The sequence below is a fragment of the Rhamphochromis sp. 'chilingali' genome (genome assembly GCF_963969265.1).
Source record: "Rhamphochromis sp. 'chilingali' genome assembly, chromosome: 11".
NCBI classification, from domain to species: Eukaryota; Metazoa; Chordata; class Actinopteri; order Cichliformes; family Cichlidae; genus Rhamphochromis; species Rhamphochromis sp. 'chilingali'.
This window is the reverse complement of record NC_137938.1, coordinates 4,614,991-4,638,352: the sequence shown is the minus strand read 5'-3', so window position 1 is coordinate 4,638,352 and position 23,362 is coordinate 4,614,991. Positions and strand designations below refer to the sequence as shown.

General features: G+C 39.8%; 2 protein-coding genes across 2 annotated transcripts in view; both read right to left on the bottom strand.

Annotated features, from left to right (window-relative positions):
* The window catches only part of LOC308406217 (adhesion G protein-coupled receptor B1-like), a 213,550-nt gene that overhangs the window by 146,199 nt on the left and 43,989 nt on the right, over nt 1-23,362 (bottom strand). The window contains exon 4 of the mRNA XM_080897088.1: nt 18,269-19,172. Within this exon, the coding sequence (XP_080753214.1) occupies nt 18,269-19,004 (736 nt within the window). The 5' untranslated portion in view covers nt 19,005-19,172. The remainder of the gene's footprint in view (nt 1-18,268; nt 19,173-23,362) is intronic.
* On the bottom strand, nt 2,064-6,775 carry LOC308405493 (uncharacterized protein; the record flags this gene model as incomplete). The annotated part of the gene is made up of 6 exons (XM_080896168.1): nt 6,412-6,775; nt 6,128-6,283; nt 5,169-5,261; nt 4,492-4,801; nt 2,778-2,991; nt 2,064-2,151 (listed from the first exon to the last, which is right to left on the bottom strand). The coding sequence occupies exons 1-6, from the start codon at nt 6,511-6,513 to the stop codon at nt 2,064-2,066; spliced, it is 963 nt and encodes a 320-aa protein (XP_080752294.1). The 5' UTR covers nt 6,514-6,775.

Below are 23,362 nucleotides of genomic sequence, written 5' to 3'. Positions count from 1 at the left end.
ATACATAGCGTGGCTTGTAACTGATTTCAGAGAGACAGTGTCATCTTGTCTAGCATGCTAATTTCCCATCAGTCTTGCATCGGAGACTGGCGATTTATCCACAGCCTGCTTGCACAAACAAGCTGGGCTCTCAACTTGACAAGTTCCATCCATTTTTAATGGGAAATAGACACACCTGTGAAATGGAGACATACTACAGTTTCCAATTGGATCCAAGGCAAGCCTGCTTGTAGTGACAATACCCAATTGTGGCCACAAGATGGCAGTGATGTAAAGCAGGGGGGCAAACAGGAGAGAAGCTTTGTGACAGATTGCTATTGAAAGATGACGTGGTAAGATTTCTTTCCCCTTGGTATATTTTGATTGATGTTTATTTTTATATTTGACTAGGCTTTGCTTGTCCTGACAGAATGCCACTGGTGCAGTTTAATGTTGCACTCAATGTAATGCTACCCACATGCTGTAATACTAATCAGTAATTTCACAGTGGCACAGAAACCAAGTGGAGTTGCACATGTGCACTCTGAACACAGGAGGACAGGAGGACAGAGGAGGGAGACAGACGGGACTTTAGTTCCTACTTCCATAACAACATTTCATCTTCTTCACCTACAGAAACAAATGCTTTTGTTTGGCTTAATTATTCTACATATATGGATGGATATCACTTTACAATCAGTCAAACAATCTATTTTATTACCATTTGCATGGTTTTAAATTCCTTTTTATAGCTACTTCATTTTTTTTCAAGTTATTGCATATGTGTAAAACAGTTAAATGGGAAGAGTGGGCTCATAAAAAACATTACCTAACTGTCTACAAAGATGGGCTTGGAATGCACTGAAACAATCCCATCACCAGTCCAAACCCACTTGAAGCAGTGACATTGAATAGAAGCTTCTTTTCAGTGATGGACACCAATCCTGTGTTAGTCAATGTCTGCTGTCATTTTTTGGGGGGAAATTATTTTAAAAATAAAATTATTGTATACATAAAATTGAATGGAAAATTGAATTAAAATTCACCTTGTAGCTGTATAGAAAACACCTCAGAGAAGTCACACACTTTATGCTTATCCAAAAACAAGAACAAGGAGCTAGGTGAACTGCAAGACAAACACCTAATCCCAAATAGTTGATTCTCTTCATCTGGATGTAGAGTTTTCAGTGGGAGAGACGTTTCGTCACTAATCCAAGTGACTTCTTCAGTCTCAGCTGACTGCTGGTTTCCCCAATTTTATAAACAGTACATTTGCACAATGACTGAAAATAGCACCACTGAATGAACAATGGGCTGTGAGGTCAGTTCCTGTGATTGCAGTCATTCCCCAACTCTCTGTGAATGGTACTCATGGCCATTGATCAATGAGCTTTGATTTGTGATTGTTGATCAATGCTCATGACAATTTGCATATTAATGATCAAGGAACTGACTTCTCAGCTCAATGTTCATTCAGTGATGCTAGTTTCAGTCATTATGCAATGAACTGTTTATAAGATTGGGGAAACCAGCAGTCAGCTGAGACTGAAGAAGTCACTTGGATGAGTGACGAAACGTCTCTCCCACTGAAAACTCTACATCCAGATGAAGAGAATCAACATTTTGGGATTTATTTACCTGGATAACTGAGCATGCATCAAGACATAAACATCTAACAGCTAATTGTAAAAGTACAAACATGATTTTAGATGAAGCTTTGCTTTAAACACCATGATCCCCAACATGTGTCTTGGAGTATGTCTGTCTGTTTGTGGAACATGTCTGCACTAATGAGATCTTTTCCTGGACCTGGCAGGCGTTATCCAAGGTCTTCTGTATTTATTGAAGGTGGGTGTCTCTGTGTGTGTATGTGTGCCCCACGTCTTGTGTGGGTGTGCTCTGACAGTGTCACCTCTGGGTGTCATTCCAGGCGATACCGCCAAGGAGAGCAGCCTTTACAGCTATCCCGCAGAGCCACCGCCTGCTATTAACAAGGACACAAAGGCACACTGATGAATCAACACACACACACACACACACACACACACACACACACACACACACACACACACACACACACAGATTCATCCAGCTCTGGTGCACAGGAGCAGTAAACCCGTACACTGCAGCGAGATCCGAGGTAATTCATCTTCATTGTCCAAGTTATCAAATCTGAAGAACGACAGCAAGACAGTTAGACTAGCATTAAATGTCCTCACAGCCAAGGAGACTGGCAACATGAAGACACACTCTAATTCTCTATTTTCTACCTCATTCACACACACACATATACACACACGCACAATTTCACCCTTTGAAGATACAACAGTCTCTCAATAATAGAGTACTTCGCTGAGGCAGAAAAGGGGTTTCAAATCTAATGGACTAACGGATTTCTAAAAAAAAGAAAGAAGAAAAAAAGTGAGATGAAGTGTAAAATAGAGAAGAGAAAATAGAGAAAGAGTAGCTGTGGCTATGTGCTGCCTGTCAGAATGGACAGGGATCCCTATCACTTCCTAACATCACCGGCTCACTATTCCCACTCAGTCACACATGGCTGTTGGGGCAAATGAAAATAGTTCAGCTTGTCTTTTCTCTAATCCTCACAATTTTCCATATGGCAGGAAATTAATGGCCTTACCAGGACAATTTTTTTGTGCACACACACACATACACACACGCACACACAGCTCCATCCTGGAGCAGAGCTTTTATCATCACCCCATAAGTATCAGCGGTAAAATTGCTTAATTAAAGCATGAATGTTTAATAAACCCTCTGGCTTTGTGAAGACAGACCTGAGACAGGACATCCACTGATGAGGAGCCCCGAGGAAAGAGACAGACAATTCTTCAAGTTGCTTCATGCTGAATTTAAGGGCAAGTGAGTCCTTTGATAAAGAATAGGTGGAGCTGGTAAAGGCCAGAAACTTCACGAGCAGCTGGGTTACTGCCCTGAACTTTAAAACTGCTACTTTAGTAATGGCTGGGAGTGTCAGCTTCTGAGCTAAATCTGTAACCACAAGTATAGACATGGATTTCATTTAATTTGTATACATGCCTACTCACTATATCACTTAAGAAGCAGACTGTAGTTCATGTCCTGTATGGGAATTACTTCCACTTAGATTCTCCTTACACTGTTTACCTTCAGTTTTAATCAGTGTTTATAGGTTTAAGCATCAGAACTCTTTGGTGATATTTAAGAAAAAATACTCAGAGTATCTAATGAGTACTGATCCAACACCAGTGTTAAATCAATAGTTTTAATTCTACATTGTGAAGAAAACATTCAGAATAATTCTTTCATATGTCAGGCGACATTAAGTATATCATGAGCATTGCTTTTATAACTTTGTAATATACAATTTTACAGATACTGTAAAGTATATGACCCTAATAAAAAAAAGTCTAAATGAAAACAACTAGATCATGATCAAATATTTTTCTTAAAATGGTCTATGCTTTTCTCGCTTTAAACATTTGATATGTCTTCTATGTTCATTGCATTTTTTATTTACATTATTTATATTTTGCACATTTTACACAGTGGCCTATTGGGCTTGTGCATTTACTGAATGGATATGAGTCAGTATTAAAATAATTTAAAACTGAACAAAGGAAAATAGAGACAGCCTTAGCCTTCTAATACACTGTAAAAAGAATAACCCTATTCAAATTAAAAAAAATGATGTCCAATTGTCACATCCAAAATATTTGACTTCATAGAATCCAAAATGAGTCACTTGATATGACCTGATACTTTTATGTTGATATAAACAATATTACTAGACTTGACTGAAACTTTAAATTTTGCATTGATCCAAATTGATTTTTTTACATAGAACCATATTTTAATTATTGAACCAAGCTAATATATTGAAATTTAACCAACCTAATGTATTCACATCGAACCAAATTAACATGAACTAATATGTTTGTGTTGAAGCCAGGTAATTGATTTACATATATTCAAACTATATTTTTTACATTTCATTTTATTTCAGTTCAAAAATGCTCTGCATTTCCTATAAAAAAGACAGTTGGCCAACCAATTATTTCTAAATTATTTATTGTTCCAAACCATTTTAACTATAATCAATAGAGAGGATTAGTAATATACAGATTTAGTGCTACGGCAGAAATGATTAGAGAAATGTTTGTTTTACAAAACCTGCAACCTTTTGAAAACCAGTATAAAACCTGCAATCTTTTTAGAACTGGTATAAAACCTGCAACCTGTCTAAAACTGCAACCTGTCTAAAACTGGCATAAAACCATTATAAAAACTCTTTTTAAACCAATTTGCCAGTACTCAAAAATGTTTATATGTGCACTGTGCCTGTACAATGTAAAAAAAAAAAAATCTACACATGTATCAATGAAATCAACTTAAATCTCCCTTTCAAATGGGTGTTCTTATAATTTTTGAATGTAGAATATCACTGCAGGCCAACCAAGAAAAATAACCAAGCACACATGCACACGCACATACACATGCATGTGCACATACACATGCACACATGCATGCAAATGCGAATCTTAGAGGTCATCTTGTTAAAGTCAAGCTCCATCATAATCTTTTGAAGAGCCTCAAAGGTGAACCTGAATCCTCGTGGATATTCCATATTAAGAGCATAACAGAGTCCAAAGACCTTTGCCACTCCAGCTGCCACAGAAGGCAACTCATTCAGGACTTCCACACCATCAATGATTATCCCGATGTCTCGAGGCTGATGTAGGAGGCTTGAGTTGTCCCTGAAGACGAAGAGTGCCATGGTGGTACTCTGCAGCTCTTCCTCAGCTTCATCTTTCTGGGATATCTTGAGGTAAAATATGGAACAAAATGTACAAGTGAAGAACTGAAGTCTGGCACACCTGATAAATCTTTGACCATAATAACTACTATTTTGATAGTTGTTTGGTCACAGACTATTAGAACAATTATTTGACTAATCAGATTGTGAATTGCATAATCATTAAATTAAATCAATGGCGGAACATTTTCATAAATGTTCCACAAAGCCCAAGAAAAAAAAGAAAGAAAACAATACAGAACCCTAAGATATTAACTTGATGAGTTGATTAATCATTGCTGTCCTACATTAATCACTGCATTTAATAGCAGAGTTGTCAAATTTACATCAAGAGACTGCATCTCATGTAGAGACAGAACAGATATGGACATACCATGTATTCTTTTATCAAGTCCTCAACACGTTCTCCAAGGTAGATAATGAGAGATTTAAGTATACACTCCCTCCTAATGTCAGCATCAGCATCCTGCAGGAACAGTTAAAATTGTTACTATGCAATATGGAGAGTATGCTGCGTGAGAGGAATTTTTTTTCACCTCTCTATCCTCATGAGGTGACTAATGCCCCTTTTCCACCGACAAATCGGCACGGTGCGCTTGAGAGCAGTTCAGTTTAGCGCGGATGAACTCGCTTGTTGTGGTGGAAACATAAAGCAGACGTAACTGGGAACAGGGGTGAACCCATCTGGCTATGAAAAGTCGTGTGCAAAAGTCTTTGTCCGCAACGTCACAGCCCGAAGAACAACAACAATCGCAATATATGTGTGTTTTTGTACTTTGCTCCGTCTGTGGTTCATTTTGATTGGTTTGATTTTTGGTTCTTGTGGAGGAAGTGGCCATGGTCCAAAGTCAATGGAGTATGGGTGCTGGGAGTTTTTTTTTAAAGCCTTTTGTGGGAGCGCTTCTATATCACATCACGTGGGCACCACACACACCCGGGCCAATCAGGTGTAAAGGCGGTGGAAAAGCGTCCGCAGGGGGCTAAAGCGAACTGAGCCACACCGTGTTCTGTCGGTGTAAAAGCGGCATATGCTTTCTTGTCCCTAAATAAAAGTTTATACGTATATATGTATGTATGTGTATCTGGCGAGTGAGAGTGAAAATGTGTCTCCAAAATAAATTTTGTTGTAGTTGTGCTCTGTACTTGTATAATGACAATAAATCTCTTCATTCATTCAAGAACAAAGCCCACACTTCCTTTCAACATTTTAAAAGGTCACAGCCATAATCACTGACGTTACCAAAATAAAACTGTAACAGGATACAAATTCTCATTAGATACAGCGGTTAAAATGCTAACTGTCATGTTAATAGTTAATTATATACACCCTACCTGATCAAGAAACTCTAGGATTATGGCAGTTTTTGCTTTGGTTGTCCCTCCTTTCTTTCTGATTATTTTAAGTAGCTGTGGGGAGTGCTTGTCCAGCTGGACCATGAATCTGGTTAGCAGGGGAACTGCAGTAACCCGCAGAAACTCTGCATTAATCTGTACATGAGTAGACAGTGTACAATACATTTTTTTAAAGACCAACTTCCAACAAGAAAAAGTCAAAACATAATTCCAATTTCCAAACTATGATAAAAGGCATTAGTATAAAAAAGTTAAAGTTATACCTCTTCCATCTGAAATAGACCTGGCCATCTTTCCAAGAGGTTCTTGATGTCAGGCTTCTTATCCACAACCTCTTTCCTCCTGAATTCGAAGGTCCTGGCCATCAACACACAGATATTTATATGAAGAGAGACAGAGACAAACGTGCGCGCACAAACACAAGCTTGTGTCTAGAAACCGCGAGCTCACCAGAAAAATTCAAACGAAGCGGAGCACGGAGTTATACTATGAATGTTATGAACTATGAACTTATGCTAGCTAGCTGTATCCACCACCGATGCATCGTGGTAACGCTAGGTAGTTAGTTAGTATACTGGTAAAAAACGGCTTTTTGCCTAACTTGCATTCCCGACTGTGATGGTCGGTTGCTGGTAACCAGTTCTACCGTCGCGCCGGATAGCTAGCTAGCTTGTAGCTAGCAGCTACAATCATGCAAAAATTGGGGGTGGCTGTCGACCCAGCTTAAATAGGGTTATTTTCTGCAATTTTGGTAATACAAATTATAAAAGCTTTTGTAACACACTTGGCTTTACTTACGTTTATTTTCAGATGAAATTAATCAAAGATGTGACATGATGTTTCCAGCAGCCATGCAGAATAAAAATGGGTCCCGGTCTATTTCTGGTGGGCGTGTTCAAGTGCAAATCACTTTGACTCAAATTAAAGATATTATCTGTTCAACATGAAAAGAAATATATGTTTTGAGAGAAATCAAAAACTTTGCGTTGTGTCCTTTGTACAGATATTTAGTTTCATCCAAATCAAAAGTGGTATTTTAAAATGCAAAAAGAAAGGGTTTCACAATCAAATCAATGATTTTATTCTGTTTTGAATGGCACTTATTAGATTGAATGAATGACTGCATGTTAGACTTTTTTTCAGTGTAGATGCATGTGTGGTATAAATATGAGAGTCAGAATTGTACTCATATGATTTTAGCTTAGTGTGAATCCTCATTTTTATAGGCAAGGAAAAGAGTACCTGTTTAGTTAGCGCTCTCTCCACAAGAGGGAAGGAGAGAAACCAACAGGGAAAGTGATTTGGTTTTAGCTTTTCATCAGTGTCTTATTTGACTTATTTGACAGTTTCGAGTTACAGTAAAAAAAAATACTGCAAACATGTAAAAAAAAAAAAAAAAGATGTTGCAAACAGGTTTATCCACAAAACTGAGGGGACTGGTTAGATTAAATGGAAATTAATCTAAAAGAGACCATCCATCTTCATCCGCTTTATCCGAGGCCGGGTCGCAGGGGCAGCAGCCTAAGCAAAGAGGCCCAGACCTCCCTCTCCCCAGCCACCTCCTCCAGCTTATCCGGGGGAATACCAAGGCGTTCCCAGGCCAGCCGAGAGATATAATCTCTCCAGCGTGTCCTGGGTCTGCCCCGGGGCCTCCTCCCGGTGGGACATGCCTGGAACACCTCACCCAGGAGGCGCCCAGGGGGCATCCTTGTCAGATGCCCGAACCACCTCAGCTGGCTCCTTTCGATGTGGAGCAGCAGCTGCTCTACTCTGAGCCCCTCCCGGATGGCCGAACTTCTCACCCTATCTCTAAGGGAGAGGCCAGCCACCCTTCGGAGGAAGCTCATTTCTGCCGCTTGTATCCGCGATCTCGTTCTTTAGGTCACTACCCACAGCTCGTGACCATAGGTGAGGGTAGGGACGTAGATCGACCGGTAAATTGAGAGCTTCGCTTTTACACTCAGCTCCCTCTTCACCACGACGAACCGGTGCAGCGTCTGCATTACTGCAGCTGCAGCCCCGATCCATCTGTCGATCTCCGGCTCCCTTCTCCCATCACTTGCGAACAAGACCCCGAGATACTCGAACTCCTCCACTTGGGGCAGGAACTCATCCTGCCCCAAGGATAAGCATCCTGCTCCTCCTTGAATCGCTACCTTATCGTGGTGGAGGGGTTTGTGTGTCCCAGGGATCCCAGGGGCTATGTTGTCTGGGGGCTTTTGCCCCCTGGTAGGGTCTCCCATGGCAAATTGGTCCTGGGTGAGGGACCAGACAAAGAGCGATTCAGAAGACCCTTATGAAAAGAATATCAAGGGAACAGTTTACCCTGCCCGGGATAAGGTTACCGGGGAGCCAGGCCCGGGGAGGGTGCCCGAGGGCGAGCATCTGGTGGCCGGGCCTTAGTCCATGGGGCCCGGCCGGGCACAGCCCGAAGAGGAGACATGGGCCCATCCTCCCGCAGGCCCACCACCCACAGGAGGCGCCATAGGGGTCGGGTGCATTGTGTGCCGGGTGGCGGCCAGGAGCGGAGGCCCTGGCGGACTGGCCCCCGGCTGCCAAGACTGGCAATAGGGACATCTAAAAGAGACATTTAGCAAAAAAACAAAAACAAAACCCAAACACACAAATCAGGCTCATTGTGTGATAGCACCAGAGCAAAAGGCAGGAAGATCACAGAATCATCAAATCATCCTCTGGGCAACAGAGATAGCCAAAGTGAAATGGCAATCAGTCCAGTAGTTCCATCCATCCAACTCAGGATTGCGGCGGGACCAGAGCCTATCTCAAGCATCAGTGGATGAGAGGCTACCACGGACAGACTGCTCGTCTATCACAGGCTGTAACATAGAGGCCAGAGGGTTTGAACCTGGAACTCTCTTGCTGAGAACTGGCCATAGGTATGAACATTGTCTGTCTGTGGTGGCACTGCCATAGGCTGTCAACCTATCTCATCCAATCACAGATAGGCACCATGTGGCCCTGAAGTGGCCCTGAAAGTGATTAAGAAAATGAACAATCGACTATCTGTTCGGATAATTATTAACTTGCTATACTAAGGTTAGAATCTCTGTATAGAGTTAGTCTAAAAATCGCTTATTTTTAAGGATTTTATTACTTCTATTTTTCTTGTTCTTTCTCTCAGTTTCTTTTGTATGAGTCAGAATTTTGCAGTCCAATCTGAGAACACTTTAAGTGGTGACCCTTGAAGGAAAGTTCTTCAGCTCACAGGAACTGACAGCAAAAACTGACATCAGCTGATGTTTTAGATCCAATTAAAAGTCCCAAACCCAATTTAACTCCTTTGCAGCTATGTTGGATAAAAAAAAAATTTTTTTAAAAACTACCTCAGATTTCTCACTGTCTTCAATATAATGAGAGCTACTATAATTATAAAAATGACCTATTGTATTAGCTATTATATCAGTAAAAGATATAGATGAATAGTTAATGAAATGAAGTGCATAGTTTTGAAGTGAAGGCTGAGAGGAGCACAGATTTACAGGAAAGATATCTGATGTACTCACTGTACTGATGGTAATGATCTCACTGTGGTGAATCTCATGTGTCCTACTCTGATCAGTTTCAAGGGGACGAGCTTTGGCTTTTCACTCTAAATTCATCAGTTAGCCTAAATTATTAAATACCCCTCAAAAATTAAAAAAAAAAAGGATGCACAGTCAGAATATCATTCACTATTGAATTAAGTCTTTATTCAGCAAAAGGACTATAGTGTTGATTATTCTGTGGTTTACATTAGAATCAGAATCAGAATCAGAAGACTTTATTTATCCCCAAGGGGCAATTAACAAACAACAGAGCAGCATAATGTTGAAGATAAGAACAGGCAATAAGAGTGAATTATTAATTAGCATTATTAAATTACTATCTTATTAGAAAATATTAGAAAAACAACCAATAAAACCAGCTCTGTAACAGCTGCATTTGTAGTTATTGAGGTAATTTTTTCAAAGCTGTGCCTAACATCAGAGGTGGAAGATAAATAAAATCAAATTAATGTTAACGACAAAAACAATTTTATAAAGTTAACAGTCTGTTTACCGTCTCAGGGCAAACAGTTTCCTTAAGTTGTTTCATTCCAAATAAAGTCTTTTTTTTTTGCCCTTGCAGTTCTTCTGTAGGTTTTTCCATTTCGGTATACAAAAACTAGGAGTTCAGCTGAAATACTGAGCAGAGAGTAGATACGTTTGTAAGAGTTACTGCTGCACTTTACTGTACATCACATTGCCAACTTCACAGTAACCCTTTATGTATTTGCTTTAGACTTTCAGCACTGGGAGCTACAGAGCTGAACTCATATTCAAATAAAGAGATAAAGAGTCTTTATCCTGCTAATAATCAGAGGTAATGTTTGCTAACCAACATGTTTATAAAATAAGTGTTGTGGTCACAGACATGGGAGGTTTAAAGGCCAGATATTTAATTAATCCAGGTTACCCACAATTTCAATGTACATGCCAATAAAGGTCAGTTCTATTCTATTCTATTCTGTACAGTTACATATTTTGTGATGGCTCCAGCATTTATGCTGGCCTGTTTCATACTGTCACCATCCCTGCAGCAGCAGTATATGATGATCTAGCAGCTCTTTAACAGAAAGCAAAGCAGTAAAGCTGCAATCATACCAGATACTCAACACTCCTCAATCTTTCCAACTTGATGAATTCCAGATGTTATAACACTTCAACATACTTTGGTTAGAATTGTCAACCAAACTGACCAGACTTGACCTCTTCACACTGAACTATTTAGGCCTTCAGTATGATTAGGTTAGATTTTTTTCACCTACAGTGCTTAACAGCTTGTTAGGCCATTTATAGTAAAAACAACTAAACTCAAACATTTTTGGCTCAAAATAAAAATTTGTTGTTCCAGTGAGAAGATGGAAATGAATCAAGCATAAGATTCAAACAGCAAAACTATTTATTTATTTATTTATTGTTCAGTAATGAAAGTAATTAAATGTATTTTGGAACCCTAATCAAAAAATTATAATGTGCTTTACTATTTTTTCTGTTTTTTTCTGAATAACAACAATAATTATATTTTAGAATGAGAACTATAACTTTGATTCACTGGTGGATCAACCATTACAGAAACATAACAAAATATTCGGGTAATTATCAGGCCTACTGTGTCATAAACCTATACTGGGTGGTGGGCTAATAAATCTGTTAAGCATTATATTTGCATACCTATTTGGAAATCTTACAGCAGAAAGGATAATACTTTATTACTAGCAGTATTCATTTGAAATCTTGTAGTTTCTGAAACTTGCTTGTTTAGCTTGTTGCTGAACTAAAATGCAATGTAATCCTACTGCAAAGTAGTTTGTTGATGAATATTAAACAGTTCAGAAATAAATGTGGTGACCAACCCCTTGCACTGCACCACTGTCCTTATACCTGCTATTAAAGAAGTGAAAGCAATTTCAACATGTTTGTCTAATCACGTTCCCTTCCCTCAGTCCATAAGAAAACACTCTCAAACCAACTTGGGGCTTTCTGCAGGTAGAACAACCTCTACACCAGAACACAGCATTTCTCTGCCATCTCGTTTCAGTTTATTCCTACCCACACGGCGCCCCTGTAGAGAACACCACACCTCATTCTCCACTCATTGTCACACAGATACACAAAATCACCATTACCCTCTGTCGCAGTCAGCCACCCACACCCAGTCACAAGGTGCCATTTTCTGGCGAGACGTTTCACCATGAATGTGTGTTTGCATGCTTTATGCAACACACAAGTGCATGCACAGATGTATGCATTAATGAATATGGGTGTAAAGAAGAGTTAATGCATTATCTCTGCTTTAGAATTCCTCGCTGCTCCTATGGAGGTGGGCTGGAAATCCCTTAGGTTAGCAACAATGTGCTTCAGCCACGCAGAAGCATGCAGAGGCACAGACACAGCGCTCACATTCATCTTCCTAACCCACAGCCGGCCTGCCAGCAACAGAAGAAAAAAGTGCCAAGCAGGAGGCTCCAAAGGTATTTCTTCTTCACTTTGTGTCCACATGTTGTCACTTTTTTAGACATTCTGGCCTTTTATTATTTCTTTAGCCATCCATCACAATCAATACACCAGACAGCAGTGATTAGGGTGTGATAAGAGTTGTGGAATTGATGAGTTGGTGATTCTGGCAGTTGAAGCAGTAAACTTAAAAAAAGGAAAGGGCAAAAAAGAAAAAAAAAAAGAAAAAAAGTTTCGAGTCTGATTTCACTTCTGTCAACTTGTTATATGAATGCAGTAATCTTTATTACTGCCTTTGGACATCATCTGTTAACCCATCTGATCTCTAGCTGGTAGGGATCAGCTACCAATGGATTTATCGGGCCAATGTAAATATAAACCATACAAGTTTATTACAGCTACTCACGCTTGGTATTTTTCCATATACAAATACCCTACACTTCAACTGAAAGAAAATACAATTATCTGGAAAATACTCCTGGTTAAAAGTGGTAAGCACCTCTCAGTCTACCCAGAGACAGCAAGGAGAGATAAAACAGAGTCGTCACTGATAACGTTGGAGCCGACATTTATGAGTTTTTTGTAACTAATTTTTCCCAGTGACAGACTGACAAACCTTTCTGGGTTGTAGTCTGCATCTGACTGTATGACAGCTGAAATCGGCTCAAGGCCATCTGTGCCCCTAAGCTGAGTAAATGATTTATGAGGAGTGTTTCATTATTGGTGACAACCCCCATCCCCAACCTCTGAATCTTGGAGAACATCAAACAGGACTTTTTGGGGGGGAACAAAATGTAAACAGTTAATTTTATGGATATTTATGCAGCTGAAAGTTTTAGTCCAGAGAAGAAGACAGACCGATAAAGCTGACAAATGCACAAATCTACTTACTAATCCTTAGTAAAATGTCCCTCACGTTTCACCAGTGCAACCAACATTAGTAATTACTATGGTATTACCCAGTAGTGAGGAAGGACAGATTGATTTATTTAACATTTGTTTAACATGATCAAGTGCACAAGTGACTGCAAGAGAGTTCGAGTTGCAATAGTTACATCAGTACACACTAGCATTGTAACAAAACACGTGCCTTGAAGCAGATCCATCCACAGTAATGGTTTTTGATGAATTCTAAGAAGAAATGCAACTTTTGAATAATTCATTTTCAGATCTAGCATAACATTGCGTGGATAAATTGATGAATTTTGTATTAAGATGTTCTGTAATATTGATTTCAGACCTGAACATTTTCAGTTGGGTTACACTGTGACTGAGCCACCTCTCTGTGTCTTGGTGCAGAGTGCTTTCCATCTGTGACACCGTGTCCTTGTTTGGTTATTTTTCAAGCCTTTCTGCTTTATTAAATATTTCACGCTTGAAAATTGAAAAGCTGAAAGTGAGAGTGCATGATGTGCAACCAAGGTCACGACTCAGATGATCACATGGCATCACAGAGGACTTGCCTTTGTTGTCCTTCCCTTCAGTTAACTTTATTGGGCACTTCTGGCACTTTCTCAAATGTGTCTCTTTTGTTCAAATTGAGTCATGTGCTTTCTCATCTCTTCACATCGCTCCAATACATCCTTTAATCACTCACTGCCTCCCCTGCTGTCCACTGAGGGCTAACAAATGAATCCTTTCACACTGCCACCACACATGCACAACCACTTATTGGAGTTCTACCAAAATGGAATTTCAGGGACAATATCACTGCAGTGAAGCTACCGACAGGCATCATTTTTGTTGCAAAACCTTTAACTTTGACCGCTTGAATATTACAACATTCCAAAAATAGCCCTGAAGTCATCAGTCCTCTCATCTTAAAGGTTGAGGATTTCTCACATAGTGCAGAAGCAGCAAGTTTCCTATGTGTAAAACACAGACTCCTAACCGTTCCTGTGTTAGGACATTTAGATTTCAGAATAACATTTTCTCTCTAAACTGAGGAAGCTCATACCTCATACCAATATTCATGGTCACAGGGAAAGTGAGACTCTCTCAGATTGACATCCTTTCTACTCTGGATCAAAAGGCCACATCCCAGTCACTACAGTTTAAGAGCTTTCTATTAATGATAGTGTTGACATAGTAGTGTGATTGCTAGAGGCCAGCCACACTCATTTGTCATCGAGTTTGAACAGAAGGAACTATCGATGGGAGTTGAATGCACAAATAAAAAGAGGCATCAATAGCACTCGCTTCTGCAATTTCCTTGTTAATCTTTTCTTTAAACATCTTTAAAACGATCATTAATCACACCCTTTTTTTATTATAGCCTCTTTCAAATGAGACCAACAGCATACATATGACAAAAAACAAAACAGTCCCAGTGAAAGCCCAGTACAGTCGGATGGGCGGCTCACAGTCCATTAATCTCACAGTTCCTGAATCTGATCCACACCATAGAGGGTGGCGTCAAGATGACAAAAACATTCATTAATGCATCTTTTCATTTTGAAACCACTGAATTACAGCCCACATCTGGAGCAGATTTGGTGATTTATGGTTGTTTCCCCCTGTTCAAATGTAGTCAACCAAATCAAGCTTTGAATGCAGGACAAAGGCTAGGACGATGAAAAATAAGGAGAGAAAAATGGCCACATACACATCCACAAAAAGAGCCTGGATAAGAATGACTACATAAACGATTTTGGAAATGGCGTAGAGAAAGTTTCCAGATTAAAACTAACATCGTTATAGTCTGCAGTGATGCAATAATATATATTTGGTGGCATTGCTTTGTTCTGATAATGCCCCACCTTCTCATATGCATACATAGAAAGCCAAAGTCAGGGAGGGAACAGCAACACAGAGCAGAGCAGCCACCAGTAACACCAGACACAATGACAGATACAGCATGAAAGGTGAGGGAAGTAGCAAAGTGACTTCATAAGCAGCTGCTTAGAAAGGGTGTCCTATATAAAACTTGATGTGTAGAAACGTGACCGCTGAGCCACCTTTTCCTAAATAAAAGTCTTACACACCTGCCAAATAAAACATCAATTCCAAAAAAGTTAGGACTGTATGCAAAATGTAAATCGAAGTAGAGTGTAGAGTTTGCACATCTCAGAAACCCATATTTTATTTAACACATATACAGCAGATTGGGCTGAAGGAAAACACTTTGCCCAACCTGTTGTTTAGCTCATTTTGGCGCCTGGACTCTTCTGCTATGAATCAGTGATGCAGACTTTTGAATTGAGCACTGAAAACAACACAGGATCTATGTTTTCTAAAAATAAGATTTAAAATTTGATTTGTCCTTAGCACACAGAGATTCCTCCAGATTTTCATAATCAAAGTCATCACAATTTTACATTACTGTTAGTATGAACAGAATTATGAAATTGTTCCACAAACTGTTTTAGATACAGTTTGTTGAAATTCATTGCAACAAACTGCATGTGTTCAACTGTAGTGAAATATCTATTAAATTTAATTCGTTGTCTTTACTGCAGAGAAACTCTCCCTCTCAGAGATGTTCTTTTTGCTATTGACCTGTTGCTAGTTAACCTAATTGACAAGAAGAATTTCCATCAGCTTTTTTCTTTTTAATAGCACTTATTTTTCCAGTCTTTTGTGCCAACTATTTTCAGACAGGTTGCTGTCATATTTTTCAAGACAGTTAAATATCCAAGTTTAAACATTTCATATTTTTTGTATTTTCTATTGTGATGATAATATGGGTTTATAAGCTATGCTGATTAGTGCATTATCTTTTGGTTTATATTTCAAACCCAAATTTTTAGGAATCGCTGTTGTCTGAAGATCGATAACTACTTTTTTTTTTTACTGGCAAATCTGTGAAATGCAGATATGTAACAATTAAGGTGTGAGACTTGTGTTTTTTATTGTACAGTTGTGTTTTAATAAGAGTTTGCTGCTTCTAGGGCAGTAAGGGTTAAAAGTGGGGTAAGATTATTCTTACTTATACTAAATTTAACTTCAAGGCAATCATCATTTGCATTTGTATCGAAATACAAACCTCCCCTGATGAAAATCTGATGAATTCCACACCCACCTTCTGCCTTCTGCTTAACTACACAATAAATAAGCTATTTCCTGCAGTACCACTAAACAGTAACTCTGCGAGGTAAAATGCAATGTGCAATGTTGGATTATGTTTTGACTGCGAACAGCACACACTGAGATTGTACAGCTACCCATAGGAGGCAGCAGATAACAGCTCTCAAACACTGCAAAGAGCTGGGCTTTGCATAAATTTTTAATTTACAAGAATTAAAGGATTACAAGCTACCAGGACAATCAGATAAATTCCCTTTTTCTTTGTAGTTTTACTTTGGTGACCTTTTATGCTTATGGCTGTATGAGGACAAGGAAATGCTTCAGAACCCTCTATAAGAAGCCAAACTCCTCATCTAGGATCCATCCGCTAGACATGAGCAAAGCTTGTGTGCTGCTGGACAGGACCTTCCACACACCTGCAGAGAGGGAGTGAAGGAAGCTGGAACACAGATTATAATCTAGGAAGTCTTTGGTTACTGAGGGTCCTGAGACTACAAAGGTCTAACTGCAAACAACATTTATCCTAATCAAGCCTCGTCCATCTCAAATATCTCACCTCTCAGCTCACCTCTCAGCCTCTATACTTTCCTTTATCCTCCCCTAACCTCTCTCTCTCATCTCTATGCCTATTGTCTTTCCTTCATCCATCATTCACAGCCATCACCCCTCTGGTCCCCTCTTTGCTGCGCAGTTGGCCATAACCATCTGACAGTCCGACCTTTTCACACAGAATCTATTACATCTCCCCAGCCACTCTTTATCTTCATCTTCCAATTCACTCTACCAGTCACCAATCCAACCAAATATTCACAGACTGCTTGCCTCCTCCATTTGAGGTCTCACACAGTTCCAATGTCACTCTTTCACTCTGAACATAGGATTATCATCTATGAGATGCTTTGCCAGGATGGGCTGAAGCAAACAGGGAGAAAAGCCGTAATGTGTCCTTCTTTATCGCCACAGAAGCCAACAGTGGATGTTATATTTATTTTTTATTTTTCACACCTTAAGGCACAAACAGCCCACACCCCACTGATGAGCACCATAAGCAGGATTATATAAGGATGATAACTAGCGAAGAGGAGGCTGGAGCGGCAAGGGGATATTAGCTGCTTCGGAGACTGGAGGAGGATAAGGCACGAGATACCCACCACAACATCTTCTCTGCTTGGTTGGCTTCCCACGACTGGCTCAGTATCAGCCCACTATCAGCCTGGGGAGGGAAAGATGGGGAGGCAGCAATGGTGGCTCAGAGGAGAAGTGGGAGGAGGAGGGCCAAGGAAATAAGGCCACAGGCTGATTAGGAAAAGTAAGTGAGGGAACAGAGAAAAAAGAGAGATAGATGGAGGAAAGGTTAGGGGGTTGAAATGGAGGGGGTGAGAAATGTTCCATCCCTCTGGCCATAGTCCTGATGAAGCCGGGATAGAGATGTCAGGCCACATCCTGTCTGCTGGGGGAGGGGGGGGGGGGGGGGGGACTGGGTTCAAGCAGCAGACAATTACACTTCAAGCCACAGGCCCTCAGCCAGCCCAATGCATTTTTGTCTTTCTCTCCATCTCTCTTCCTCTTTGCTCCCCCTCCCCCCAGCTCTGAGTATCCTCAAAGCTATCCAGTATCAGCACCACTTGATTCTCCTCTGTTCCCAAAAGCTTCCTGGAGGCCGATCAAATGTCTCTTTCTGGACCGCAGAAGGATGAAATATGGTGCAAGGTCACAGATCTTGCTTACATCAGATGACACCTTAAACCTTCCATTTGCCTCTTTCTCCCTTCTATAGCCAGTGCACTCGAGGACAATTGTTCTCACTTTTCACAAATAATACATATTTTCTCCAGCTTGATTGCCACTGAAGATGTCATTTTGATGTCACTCTCCATTACTTTGGAGGGAGCACCATGTTAAACACCACTGATGACCTACTGAGGTTCAGCCACAGACCAATCTAGTGCAAATAGTTTGTTGAAAGCATTCCTTGTTTCTCCTCATTTTACAGGAAGGCAGGGATTTTTTGGGAAGAGATGCAGTTGATATTTTAACAGTGAATCAACGGCAATCAAATACTTTTAGCAAAAACAACCGCGAACGCATTTCTACTTACCATTTATCTCAACATCTTTTCCACTCTCTTTCACACTGGGTAAACAGTTTTCAAGATAAACTCCATTGTGATAGCAGCTATCACCCTCACTCAGTAGTGGTGGCTGGTCCCAGCATAAACATGGAGTCTGCATGATGCCACAGGGTCTGTTGGATGTACTGGAGGTTAAACAGTCCTCAAGCCACTGGCACAGCATCTGACAGGCTGCCATGCTAGGGTTGCGCTTCCCCACCACCAGATACTCTGTCTTGAAATCTCCATTTCCCTCTGTGATTGCCATATCAGCCCTAGGATGTCCTTTCCTCATTTGTAGGAACTGTTTCCCAGCCTCCAGGAAGGCCACAGGCGCAGATGTATCACAAAGCCTCACAACTTCATCAAAACTCTCCATGCCCAGGTAGGTGCGTGTAGTCTCCAGGAAGGAATCATACTGGAATGTGCGAAGCTGCTGCGCCATACAGTGCTGAGTGGGTTTAGTCACTTTGATGAAGATTGTGTAGCGTCGTGGATCGGGGTTCTGTAGGGTCCAGGAACAAGGCACGGCGGGAAACACTGAAGAAGACAGGAAAAAGCCAAAAAAGCGGCTTTGGACTACTGTGGAACACAAATCAGACTCTGGGCCAGAGGGGGCTGCATGACAACAACCCCTCATCAGCAGAAAAAGGGCAATATGCAAGAATAGCATTGGGAGTGGCCACCTTGCCTGGCCAGGAACCAGAAGAAGAATGCTTGTCATGGTGTGTGGATAAATAGAAGGAGACACCTCTCTCTGACTGTGGATGAGTCAACTTCCAGCTCAGTGTGGTGAGGAAAGAAGAAGGAAGAGGAGGGGGAGTATAGATTCTTTCAAAAACGCAGTAACTGGCCCATGGCTGCGTCAGTCGACCCTGAGAGTCACAGGAACCTGCAAACAGAGAAAGGACAAGATATAAATCTGATCACACAATGGTACTGGATTATACTTATTCTGTTTATCTGCATGATGAGAAATCTCACTCAGCTATTATTGTTTATGCTGCAAAATGAGAACGACTGTGGTGACTTGGGCTCTGTAGACAAACAAGAAGACGAACAGCAGCAGATGGAAGGAGGGAAGCTGTGATTTAGTTTAAGTTTTTCTTCATTATGTGAGTTCAAATTGGTCTCCTCCTGAGAGACAACTGTTTTCCTCATATGTCTGCTCCCATATTTCATCCGGCAGCACATTAATTTGTCCAATTATAAGACTATTAATTACAAAAAAGTCAACACCTGCAGTCATTCATTAATCCACTTTATCAGGGCCCAGCAACAGACAGAAATGCTATGATCACTACTTGTACTTGTGTTTGCTTATTAAAGCCAGAACAATTACCTTATGTATTGCTGTCTGAGACACTTTGGAGTGTATTCCACTTTTGACCCATTTCTTCTTTTAAACTCTTCTCTCTCTCTCTCTCTCTCTCTGTCTGTCTTTTTTTACATTATATGAAGGACTGCGTTTCACTGAGTAGCTTTGCTGCTTTTAGTAGTTAAAGATCAGTACTACCATATTGACATGCTGTGATGTGGAAAACAGCTTTAGAATGGTAAACGGCATCATTCAGATTTACATTGCTTTATTCCTCTTGTAGTGAAAATTAAATCGTTTCAGCTGAGTGAACAAATTAACTTCAAATGGGTGCTTTATAGGAAATTGTTGAATCCATTGTTTAAGGTGTTCTATGAAAAACAAAAGGCAGAATGTTCAAGGGAGATCTGAACAAAGAAACAACACAATAACATGAAGACATGACGAAAACAGGTTCAACTGATAGAAGTTTGAAGAAAGTGATAGAAATGTGTTCGGCAACCTTCAAGTGTAAGTTGCAAAAACTTTCATATACATTTCACGGTATTTTGTGTTCTAGCAGTCAAAAGGAAAGCAGTTGCTGTTTGTCATAAACCCCCAGACTGACCCAGCAAATATTCAAAATTTTATTATAAAAACTATAAAAAGAAAAGGCAACACTATTGGCAATATTCTGCTTTCTGAAACACAATGAATATAAACCTATTGTGGTAATTTTGTGGCTATAGTTTAGATCCATGGAAAATGACAATTTTTTCTTTTTCTTACATTTTATTTTGCCTCTATATCACCAAAGTGGATTTTAAATCAAATGTCAATATGCAATTAAACAGCAAACCTTCAACTTTAATTCAAGGGGTTTAACAAAAGTCATGTTTTAAGGATTTAGGAATTAAAGCTATTTTTAAAGATAGTCCTCCATTTTCAGAACTTCAACAGTAACTGGACAAATGAACATAGATTTGCATGTAAGGATTGGTTTAAATGGATGAAAATCCTTGGCAATGACTGCCTGAAGTCTGGAAATCACGGACATCACCAAATGCTGTTTCCTCCCTTGAAATGTTCTGCCAGGTCCTTACTGAAGCCGCTTTTAGATGCTGCTGCTGCTTGTTTGTGGGTTTCAGTTTTGTCATCAGTAACTGAAAAGCACGCTCTGCTTGACTGAGATCGTGTGACTGAGAAACTCTTGGGTTGCTTTTGTAGTTTTCTTTGGGTCGTAATCCATTTGCACTATAAAATGCCATCTGATTTGTCTGAACTTCAGCAGAAAGTGTAACCCTGTACACTTCAGAATTTATCCCACTACTTCTATCAGCAGTAGCATAGCACTGTTCCACTGGCAGCCATGAATGCCCATGCCCATAAGATTACCTGTTAAACATGGTGGAGGCAATGTGTAATGCTTTGGCTCAATGTGTGTTCTTTTCCTTCTCCATACTTTTCTCTATCATTCTGGCACAAGTGCATCTTGGTTTTATCTGTTCAAACATTTTATTTCAAAGCTGGGTGACTCCATTCAGATGTTTTGTGCCAAAATCTGCGCTGGCCCTGGTGTTCTTGAGTGTAGCTGGCATTTTGCGCCCTGTCTGGATGCATACATAGCAGTTGCAAAATCACAGACTTAAGATAATGAGAACCAATTTCTCAGATGTAAATTCAAACAACAACAAGGTAAATATGGCACTATAAATTGATAGCAGGCACAACTGGATCTCTGTCGTGGACCTCAATATGGATTTCACATAGAGAGATCCTGACAGCAATTTTGTTTAGTGTAGCCAAGGAAACTAGCACAATGTGAAACCTGTGCCGGATTAATCAAAATGACCTGTGTGTGTCTGTGTTTGTCTATAGGGAGGCTTGAAGTGGGATAGCATTAAAGATACAGTAAGCTGTTGGGACTCAATAAAGATGAGCTATTATAACAAATGAAACACAATCTAAACAGAAAATTTAGAAAGCGGTCTGTAGTGTCTCTACAGAATGGAGTTTCATTTCCAAGCAATGTTAATTAAGCAAACCATAATCAACCTATACAGCTGGCATTGTCAAACAAGAGCATTTTTTCTTTGACGATAAAAATGAAGCCACTCCGAACAGCTTTGGAACTTCACAGATCTCAGATCACTGTAGTAAATAAATGATGAAGATGATGATTTGTACAGAAGAAAAAGAAATGCTTTTATATTTCATGGTGTATTTTAAATGCTTTGTGTAGCAACTTTATAGCTGCCCGTTAAATTAGGAGAGATACAATAAGCTGATTTAACCACACAAAATGACCACACTCCCTTACATCTGTTTTTTTTTAGTTCCAAAAGAGGAAGAGAAGCCAATTTTAAAAAGTAGGCATTTCTCCAAATCCTGAAATAGCAGAAATTTCTGTATATTAACAGCATATGAACACCCTTAAAAACTTTATGTTGCTAATCATTGTTCATCCGTGGCTACTGCAATCTGTATTCTTGGATTGTCACTCGTGACATACTGGACTTTCCTACATTTGTCAGCATTCCTTTGAACAGAACATTTGAGATAAGTTTTTTCAAAGTTGAGTTCAAGGGTGTAAATTAAAAAAAACAACCCTCTGATTTGGCAAAATATCAATCTTTAAAATTACTGAAGATTTACTATTAGTAATTGGGGTTCTTTTTTTAGCCTTTTTATGGATGTTAAAAGATTTATAACTAAATGGTGCTCCTCTGGTGCAGTGATTCTTCTAGTCTCCTTTCATCTTGCCGTTGCTCACACCTTGTCCTGTTTCACCTTGTTTTTTCCTGTCTCATCCTGGTGGCTCTCTAATTTCACCAATCTCTTTCACTAGACAAACCTGACATGAGTGAATTAAATCAACCTCTTCTTTCTCCAACCCCTCATTCACCCACCCATTTTTCCAACTCCTCCTGCTCTTAACAAATCTTATTACCCAATGCACAGCTGCCTGTTCATGTCAAAACTCCCCTCATTACTAGGGATGGGTATTGATAAGATTTTCATGATTACGATTCCATTTTCGATTCTGTTTAATGATTCGATTCTCTTATCGATTCTTTTTAAAAAAGGAGAACACTAAGGTCGATTAGCTTAGAACTTTGTTTTATATCTTCTCTTTGAACAAGATAGAAATGTAGGAGTAACATGGCCTTACAAACCCAGCAGTGAGATCTTAAGAGATCCACAGCCTACGGCTCTTCAATGGGGTGTCACAGGGTCCCCAGGAAAAAAAATTGTAAATGTAAAATAATAAAATAAATATTCTTCTGTAGCAATAACCAAGTATAACATAAATTATTCTGTAGCAATTACACAAGAATATCCAGTAATGTCCCTTTTACCACAAACTTAGTCACTGCTCGGTGACATTCGTCTATCCTGGCCTGAAAGGAGACGCTACCGGTAGACTGCAGTGAGAACTGCCAGCATCTGAGCCAGGCTCTGTCTGTCTCTCTCATCATGGTCACCTAAATGCACAGTAATGGCAGGTTTTGTAATAAGGCAGAACGCGCTAACATAATATGCACTGTTAGTTGATTATTTACCTTAATTAACGGGAGAGGACGTGCAAACAATTGAGATTCACGAGTCCGGAGCGGAATTAAAAACATGACATTCATTTAAGGTTATCGTGTGTTTTGTGAACAAATGCTTTTGCATATTTGTAGTGTTTCCTCCCTTAAATGAAGTATCTACTTTGCAAGTATTGCAAGTTGCCCTGTTGTCATCAGTTCTCGTAAAGTATGATCAAACTTTTGAGCGTTTGA